This window comes from Babylonia areolata, chromosome 10 (genome assembly GCF_041734735.1).
Source record: "Babylonia areolata isolate BAREFJ2019XMU chromosome 10, ASM4173473v1, whole genome shotgun sequence".
NCBI lineage: Eukaryota > Metazoa > Mollusca > Gastropoda > Neogastropoda > Buccinidae > Babylonia > Babylonia areolata.
In genome coordinates this window covers 41,782,027-41,792,026 of record NC_134885.1, presented here as the reverse complement: position 1 = coordinate 41,792,026, position 10,000 = coordinate 41,782,027, and the positions used below count along the sequence as shown (strand labels likewise).

General features: G+C 42.5%; 1 protein-coding gene across 2 annotated transcripts in view; it reads left to right on the top strand.

The window, feature by feature from the left end:
• LOC143286601 (cell surface hyaluronidase-like) overlaps positions 1 to 10,000 on the top strand; it is a 54,561-nt gene that overhangs the window by 36,535 nt on the left and 8,026 nt on the right. For both annotated transcript variants that reach the window (XM_076594235.1, XM_076594236.1), the window contains exons 21-22: positions 1,926 to 2,046; positions 7,614 to 7,781. In XM_076594235.1, the coding sequence (XP_076450350.1) occupies positions 1,926 to 2,046; positions 7,614 to 7,781 (289 nt within the window). The remainder of the gene's footprint in view (positions 1 to 1,925; positions 2,047 to 7,613; positions 7,782 to 10,000) is intronic.

Here is a 10,000-nt window from a genome sequence, read left to right as displayed (position 1 = left end):
CATCACTGAGTGGACAGACATCATCACTGAGTGGACAGACATCATCACTGACATCATCACTGAGTGGACAGACATCATCACTGACATCATCACTGAGTGGACAGACATCATCACTAAGTGGACAGACATCATCACTGACATCATCACTGAGTGGACTGACATCATGACTGAGTGGACTGACATCATCACTGACATCATCACTGAGTGGACTGACATCATCACTGAGTGGACAGACATCATCACTGACATCATCACTGAGTGGACTGGCATCATCACTGACATCATCACTGAGTGGACTGACATCATCACTAAGTGGACAGACATCATCACTGACATCATCACTGAGTGGACTGACATCATCACTGGGTGGACTGACATCATCACTGAGTGGACTGACATCATCACTAACATCATCACTGAGTGGACTGACATCATCACTAAGTGGACAGACATCATCACTGACATCATCACTGAGTGGACTGACATCATCACTAAGTGGACTGACATCATCACTGAGTGGACAGACATCATCACCGAGTGGACAGACATCATCACTGACATCATCACTGAGTGCACAGACATCATCACTGACATCATCACTGAGTGCACAGACATCATCACTGACATCATCACTGAGTGGACAGAGAAGAGCTTTGCCGAAACTCGGGCGATATATTTCAAGACCGCCAAAAACAGAGAATGTTGGTGATGTGTTGTGCAGTGCAGAGCTCCCACGAACAAAGCAGTGATGGTGACAGACATGTGTGTATGTGTCTGTGGTAAACCTCAGCTAATTCATTTTCTCTTGAAATTCTAAGTCTATCGAATACGAAATTTACCTTTAACCATTAGACACACACACACACACACACACACACACACACACACACACACACACACACACACACACACACACACACACATATATATATATATATATATATATATATATATATATATATATATATATATATATATATATATATATATATATATAATAAAACAATTTAAAAACAATACTGTCCATACACTTTGATTGTAATCATAATGCGCTTCTGCGACGGTCATAAGAATCACAAAGAAGCCACATGACACGATTTATCAAAGCCGGAAAATCCTGATGACGAAACAATAAAATGGCCGATCGATGAGAGCTTTTTTTAACCATAACGTAATTGTTCGGTTTCCAGCACATGACTTTGGGGTGGACACTTGTTTCAGACGATGGACAAAAAATTATAATTTGGACCAACAGGGCTAAAAGTATATAACAGAGAACTGGCACGCCACAGCCACCCCTACCACCCGCATTTTCGGTTTCATTTTTAAGGTTTTTGTTAACTCAGAAGAAATAACACGAGAATCATGATTACTCTCTCTCTCTCTCTCTCTCTCTCTCTCTCTCTCTCTCTCTCTCTCCAGTATTGTCTTAGTTTAGTTCTTTATTAAGCTGTTAAATCAGTTGTTTTAACACTGACAGTTATGATGACATTGACAACATTTGTTGTCGCCCTTTGTTCATTTGGAGCTGTGGCCTTAAATGAATAAAATTAATCATCTCAGTCGCTCTCTCTGTCTCTCTGTCTCTCTCTCTCTCTCTCTCTCTCTGCCTCTCTCTCTCTTATATAAGGCATTCAAATTAAGAGAAATTGTTACTTCGTAAAACAGTTATAATGTATTTTTGTTGTCTATATATTTACACGGATACAATGCACGGTTTGTTGTCTATATTAATGCTTATTTGTTTATGTGTTTTCACCGAGTTGTAGTATGTTTACGTATACCCCCTTCACTAGGGGCTGTGGCCTGATTGTGAATAAACCATTCCAATTCCAATTCCAGTCCTCTCTCTCTCTCTCTCTCTCTCTCTCTCTCTCTCTCTCTCGTTAATCTTGAGGGCGTTTGACGTGTCGTGTGTCCCTCAGGCCAGGCAAGGAACGAGTATTTGCTGCGCACTCACCGATCGTACATCATGGACTTCAATGCTTCCCTGGAGAATGCCGAGTACCCCAGCAAGATCAAAGTCTTCGGTTATGGGGTGGAGAGGTGAGAGAGGACATTTTGTTATGGGTTAGAGAAGATATCTGTTTTAGAGTGAAAAGGTAAGAGAGGACATTTTGTTATGGGTTAGAGAAGATATCTGTTTTAAAGTGAAAAGGTAAGAGACGACATTTTGTTATGGGTTAAAGAAGATATCTGTTTTGAGGTAGAAAGGTGAGAGAGGACATTTTGTTATGGGTTAGAGAAGATATCTGTTTTAGGGTGAAAAGGTAAGAGAGGACATTTTGTTATGGGTTAGAGAAGATATCTGTTTTAAAGTGAAAAGGTAAGAGAGGACATTTTGTTATGGGCTAGAGAAGATATCTGTTTTAAAGTGAAAAGGTAAGAGAGGACATTTTGTTATGGGTTAAAGAAGATATCTGTTTTAAAGTGAAAAGGTAAGAGAGGACATTTTGTTATGGGCTAGAGAAGATATCTGTTTTAAAGTGAAAAGGTAAAAGAGGACATTTTGTTATGGGTTAGAGAAGATATCTGTTTTGGAGTGGAAAGGAGGTGAGAGACGCCGTTTTGTTATGGGGTACAGAAGATATCTGTTTTAAGGTGAAAAGGTAAGAGAGGACATTCTGTTATGGGTTAAAGAAGATATCTGTTTTAAGGTGGAAAGGTAAGAGAGGACGTTCTGTTATGGGTTACAGAAGATATCTGTTTTAAAGTGAAAAGGTAAGAGAGGACATTTTGTTATGGGTTAAAGAAGATATCTGTTTTAGGGTGGAAAGATAAGAGAGGACATTTTGTTATGGGTTAAAAAAGATATCTGTTTTAGAGTGAAAAGGTAAGAGAGGACATTTTGTTATGGGTTAGACAAGATATGTGTTTTAAAGTGAAAAGGTAAGAGAGGACATTTTGTTATGGGTTAGAGAAGATATCTGTTTTAAAGTGAAAAGGTAAGAGAGGACATTTTGTTATGGGTTAGAGAAGATATCTGTTTTAAAGTGAAAAGGTAAGAGAGGACATTTTGTTATGGGTTAGAGAAGATATCTGTTTTAGGGTGGAAAGGTGAGAGAGGCAAATTTGATTATGGCATGGAAAGGTAAGAGAGGACGTTTTGCTATGGGTTGTAAAAAGTCAGAAAGGATATCTGTTTAATGGTGAACAGGTATGAGGCGGAAGGTATCTTGACAATTGGGCTATGGGGTGGAGAAGTGAGAGATGAGGATGATGATTTATTAACATTTTTGTACTGCCAGAGCCTAAAATGAAAGCTGTTTAGGCAGTAAGAAGTGAGAGAGGAAATCAGGTTATGGGATGAAGAGGTCCGAGAGGAAATCAGGTTATGGGATGAAGAGGTCCGAGAGGAAAGCAGGTTATGGGATGAAGAGGTCCGAGAGGAAAGCAGGTTATGGGATGAAGAGGTCCGAGAGGAAAGCAGGTTATGGGATGAAGAGGTCCGAGAGGAAAGCAGGTTATGGGATGAAGAGGCCCGAGAGGAATGCAGGTTATGGGATGAAGAGGTCCGAGAGGAAAGCAGGTTATGGGAAAGCAGGTTATGGAATGAAGAGGTCCGAGAGGAAAGCAGGTTATGGGATGAACAGGTCCGAGAGGAAAGCAGGTTATGGGATGAACAGGTCCGAGAGGAAAGCAGGTTATGGGATGAACAGGTCCGAGAGGAAAGCAGTTTATGGTATGAACAGGTCCGAGAGGAAAGCAGGTTATGGGATGAAGAGGTCCGAGAGGAAAGCAGGTTATGGGATGAACAGGTCCAAGAGGAACGCAGTTTATGGTGTGAACAGGTCCGAGAGGAAAGCAGGTTATGGGATGAACAGGTCCGAGAGGAAAGCAAGTTATAGGATGAACAGGTCCGAGAGGAAAGCAGGTTATGGGATGAACAGGTCCGAGAGGAAAGCAGGTTATGGGATGAAGAGGTCCGAGAGGAAAGCAGGTTATGGGATGAAGAGGTCCGAGAGGAAATCAGGTTATGGGATGAACAGGTCCGAGAGGAAATCAGGTTATGGGATGAACAGGTCCGAGAGGAAATCAGGTTATGGGATGAAGAGGTCCGAGAGGAAAGCAGGTTATGGGATGAAGAGGTCCGAGAGGAAATTTGGTTATGGGATGAAGAGGTCCGAGAGGAAATCAGGTTATGGGATGAAGAGGTCCGAGAGGAAATTTGGTTATGGGATGAAGAGGTCCGAGAGGAAATTTGGTTATGGGTCGACAGGAACAAAGAGGCGCCGGGTATCTTGGTAATTTGATTATGGGGTGGAAATATAACAGAGCAGGGTGTTATCTTAACGACTGACGCGCACCCACTCCATCCCTGTCCTATCACCTTTGGTCAATCAATCAATCAATCAATCAAAAACACTTTATTAATCCACATGGAAATTAAGTTGTGCAATCACAGGCTCATTGTAAACACTGGCATAAAATCATGCGCAACATAAGAAGAGATTAAAACTAGTCAAATAAGAATTCCCAATAGCTGACGATATACTAACCCCACCACTCCCCACACGCACATACTCATGTTAAGACAATAGGGTATTGCACAACAATATTAACAAATGAAAACATCCAACAAAAAAAAAAGGGTATAAGATTACTAAAAATGACATGCGCGCACGCACGCACACACACCCACACACACATACACACACATGCACACACACACACACACACACACACACACACACACACACACACACACACACACACACACACACACGTTAAGACCATAAGGTATTGTACAACAATACATAAATAAAAACATCAAGGGAATAAATCGTATATATAAGTAAAATGCACACACACACACACACACACACACACACACACACACACACACACACACACACACACTCACACACACACACAAACAACGTATGCATGCACATAACATATGTCACGCCAATAAGATTAGAACATTAACATTAAGATACATGAAATCCAAGTAAAATAAGAAAATATTTAAAAATCACTTCCGATCACACACACACACAAATGCTTGCTTGCCCGTGCTCACCCGCTCAGTCCCACATGCACGCATAATGTCTGCTCCCATACACTCGTCTGCTGGTGAAGTTCAGGTGTTGCTGTGGCGAGGGGGCGTGGGGGGTGGGAGGGTTCACTTAGTGTATTGGATGTTTTGATTGTGTGCGCGAATGGCTGTAGGAATAAATGAATTAATGTATCGAGATGTTCTTGCGCGTGGAGCTCTAAACCTACCACTTATGTCTGACCTTCTGCTATTAATGTCATCATGTAGTGGGTGTCTTACGTCGGTCAAAATTGTTATTAGTCTGTCAGTCAGTTTTCTATTGTGCATGTCGCTAAAGGTGTCTTGTCTTATACCCACCACCCCACCCGCTTTCCTAATGACTTTTTCCAACCTGTCTTTGTCATGTTTGGTCAGGTTTCCCCCCCAGCACACGGCTCCGTATGTTAAAACACTACAGACAACAGATGTGTAAAACATTTGGAGCATCTGCTTGCATACATTAAAAGATTTCATTTTTCTAAGACAGTATATGCGACTGTTGCTCTTTTTAATGAGTGCAGTTGAGTTTTCATTCCAAGACAGCTTATTGTCGATTATCACACCGAGATATTTGTCAGTGTCTGTCCTTTTACTACGGGGAAAAGCCGCGAGAGGTATGGTCATTGTGAGGATCAGGTCAACAGTGTGTCCAGTTACCGCTCACTGTACGTTATTCACATCTGGGAGCAAAACAGGTCTGATCGAGACATGCTTTGTAACAATGAATGCGGCGATAAGAATTTGTCCAGTTTTGATCAGAACTACAAACTCCTCCCTCTCCTACCTGACCTAAATCACACACACACACACACACACACACACACACACACACACACACACACACACACACGCACGCACACACATAGATATATATATATATATATATATATATATATATATATATACATAGAGAGAGAGAGAGAGAGAGAGAGAGAGAGAGAGAGAGAACTCAGAACAGTTTTAATATAAGGCTACCGACCTGTATACATATAAATTCACGTGTTGTACACACACAGATATATGAAAACCAAACCTTGAGTTGGATGAACAACAAAATGTTAGAAAGAATAAACTTATAATATAACAAAACTAAATAAGCAAGGGTAAATCATAAACATATCTTTCATCTAAGACCGAGCGCTTTCTGCTCTGTTTTAACGCATGAAAAAATAGATATTGCTACATCTCTTGACACAATGCTGTTGATATTTTGAAGTAGTGGGGTAATATGGGAATCCTTAAATTTTGTATATGCTTAGGTAAGTATTTCTTTCTCAGAATATCATACTGTGGACAAATTGCCAGTGCATGAATTTCGTCTTCGTACCCTCCACAAAAGTAGTTTTTTCAGGCTGTCCTTATAACGCTCATTAACTTTAAGTTCTTACTCCAAAAACTGAATCTAATGACAGACGATCTGAATTTGGAGATGGTAAGATCAAATAAATATTTTTTCTGGCTGCAACAATGATTTAAAGGGACGGTATATTTCATAACGATTACTACTATATAGTTTGCTTGACCAGTCTTGTTAATAACAGTCCACCACACGTTGTTTAAATGTTCTAAGGAAAGCTTTCTCGTTTCCTACACCACCATTAAACCAAACTACAGAAAATCCATAAACATCTAAACTGCGCTTTATTGTAGACGCCCAATAACTTAAATAACCATTTTGGCAGCTGGCCATCTTGTTCACACTCACAATATACACTTGTTTGGAATTCTCGTTATGGGCGTCTGTTGCAGTTTGAACCAGTATCATGGTGCGCTAATGCAGCTATCAATGTACAGAGGATACCTACCTGTATCACAGCATACCATTGCGTTCGGCGTTTTGGGGCTTACATTCAAAAATCGTTTACATGCAGATAAATGAACTGATTCTAGTGTTTTAAAATGCATAGTTCCCCATAGTTCTGAAGCATACAGCAACATGGGTTTCACTTGTGCATCAAACAGTTTAAAGAACACAATTTTATCCATGCTCCCAAGTTTCCACATTGTACGCATGATTTCGACCATCCTGCCTTTTGCTTTGCTCACATATTCTTCTAACGCAGAAACAAAAGATGGTTTGGTAGTCAATCGGAAACCTAAGTATTTATAACTGTTTACAATTTAAATTTCCTCACCATAATAAAACCATTTTTTAGCTTTTGACAAATTGCCACCTTTTCTACAAATGATTATTTTCGTATTGCTCAGATTTACTCTTAATCCGAGAGTTTTTGATGCTTTTTAAAAATTGTTCAGTTGATTTTGTAATCCAAGTGGAGTTGGAGAAAATAAAGCAATCTCAGGAGAAATATTTCTTGTAAACCAGGTATGAACTGAAAACCATGTTTTCCATTTTAACTAACCTCACCAGCAACTTCCGAAATTAAGAGTGAATATAGCAAGGGAGATAACAAACAGCCTTGTTTTACTCCAGCCGGGCAGTCAAAGAATTCTGATACAACAGGACCCCAGCGAGAGACAGACAGACAGACAGACAGATTGATAAAGAGACAGACAGACAGACAGACCGAGAGACAGACAGACAGATTGATAGACAAATGACTATTGTCACCAGGGGTGACGTGGTCCGGGTGGGGATCTGCCAGCCCCTGAACGTGAGCGGCTTCGACATCACCATGTTCTACCCCGTGTACCTCAAGAACAACGCCACCTGGGTCACCAGCCTGGCCGCCCTGGATGCTGACACCACAGGGGCCGCCTTTTACCACGACCAGGAGAACGGGTAGTGTGCTGTGACACTGTGCGGTGGTGTTTGTGCTGTGCTGTGGTGTGCTGTGGTGGAGTGGGGTGTATCTTGTTGTGTGGTGTGGTGTGGTGTATTTGAGCGTGGTGTGGTGTGGTGTATTTTTGTGTGGTGTGGTGTATTTTTGTGTGGTGTGGTAGGGTGTGGTGTGGTGTGGTGTGGTTTTGTGTAGTGTGGTGCGGTGTATTTTTGTGTGGTGTGGTGTGATGTGGTGTGGTGTGATGTATTTTTGTGTGGTGTGATGTGATGTGGTGTGGTGTGGTGTGGTGTGATGTATTTTGTGTGATGTGATGTGGTGTATTTTTGTGTGGTGTGGTGCGGTGTATTTTTGTGTGGTGTGGTGTGACGTGTTTTTTTGTGTGGTGTGGTGAGGTGTGGTGTGGTGTGGTGTGCTTTGTGATGTAGTGTGGTGTGTGCTGTATTTTTGTGTGGTGTGGTGTAGTGTGGTGTGGTGTGGTGTGGTGTGGTGTGGTGTAGTGTGGTGTGGTGTGGTGTGGTGTAGTGTGGTGTGGTGTGGTGTGGTGTGGTGTGGTGTGGTGTGGTGTGGTGTGGTGTGGTGTGGTGGAATGTGGTGTGGTGTGGTGTGACGTATTTCTGTGTGGTGTAGTGGGGTGTATTTTTGTGTGGTGTGGTGTGACGTATTTTTTGTGGTGTGGTGGGGTGTATTTTTGTGTGGTGTGGTGTGATATATTTTAGTGTGGTGTGGCGTGGTGTATTTATGTGTGGTGTGGTGGGGTGTGGTGTGCGGAATGTGGTGTGGTGTATTTTTGTATGGTGTGGTGTGGTGTGGTGTGGTGTGGTGTATTTTTGTGTGGTGTGGTGTATTTTTGTGTGGTGTGGTGTATTTTTGTGTGGTGTGGTGTGATGTGATGTGGTGGGTTGGTTCGTAGTGTGGCGTGTTGTGTTGGGTTGTTTTGTAGAGTGGTGTGATGTTGTGGGGTGTGCTGTGCTGTTGCGTGTTGTGTTGTGCACGTCATGTTTTATTGTGTTGCGCTGTGTTGTGTACTATTTTGCTGTGTTGCACTGGATGGTAGTGCATTGTATTGTGCTGGGATGGGCTGTGGTGTGGTGAACCGACTGTGGCCTTCAGTGCGTGTATATATATTTTGTGCCTACAATAGAGGATTTCTTCTACATAATTTCCCTGGGAACAACATTTATGCTGTCATGCGTTCGTTTTCAGTGCGCCAAGTGCGTGGTTTCACACGGGACCTCGGTTTATCGTCTTCTCTGAATGACTAGTCTTCTTCTTCTTCTGCGTTCACTCGTATGCACACGAGTGGGCTTTTACGTGTATGACCGTTTTTTCACCCCGCTATGTAGGCAACCATACTCCGTTTTCGGGGGTGTGCATGCTGGGTATGTTCTTGTTTCCATAACCCACCGAACGCTGACATGGATTACAGGATCTTTAACGTGCGTATTTGATATTCTGCTTGCATATACACACAAAGGGGGTTCAGGCACTAGCAGGTCTGCACATATGTTGACCTGGGAGATCGTAAAAATCTCCACCCTTTACCCACCAGGCGCCGTCACCGTGATTCGAACCCGGGACCCCCAGATTGACAGTCCAACGCTTTAACCACTCGGCTATTGCGCCCGTCGAATGACTAGTCGATCAATGTGATGTCCCACAAAAAGGATGAGAGCGGGATTCATGAACCCACATCCTCACACACACTTCAATACAATAGAATAGAATATGTCTTTATTACCAAGTGTAACGGGGTCACGGCCCAACACTCGGCTTATATCACAGATTGACATAAGTTTACATTTGGGCCAACATCAAAGTGAGAGCTGTATTATCAATGGTTTCTCCAGTCAATGGGAAATCATTTACAGCTTAGTCTTTTGTGAAGGACTATGACTCTCAAACTAGGAGGCAAAATTGCACTGGCTCTTAGTGCTGCAGCCTTGTGGGCTAGTTGGCCTTTGGAAACTATCCCAACGCCGACTGCCCTAAAACCCTCTTGGCCGAGAGAGTGGGGATGTAACTTGGGCAAGACTCTCCACTATAATCAAATTCTAGCCCAAATAGTCGGAACAGCAGTTGCCTCATCTGCTGTTCTGATGGTCATAGTCGGACAGGACTGACTATCATATAAAAACCGGGGTCACAAGGAATATTGGGGGGGAGGGGAGGGGAGGATGCAGAGGGGGGAAGGGGAAGCGGGGGGCGGGGGGGGGGAAGG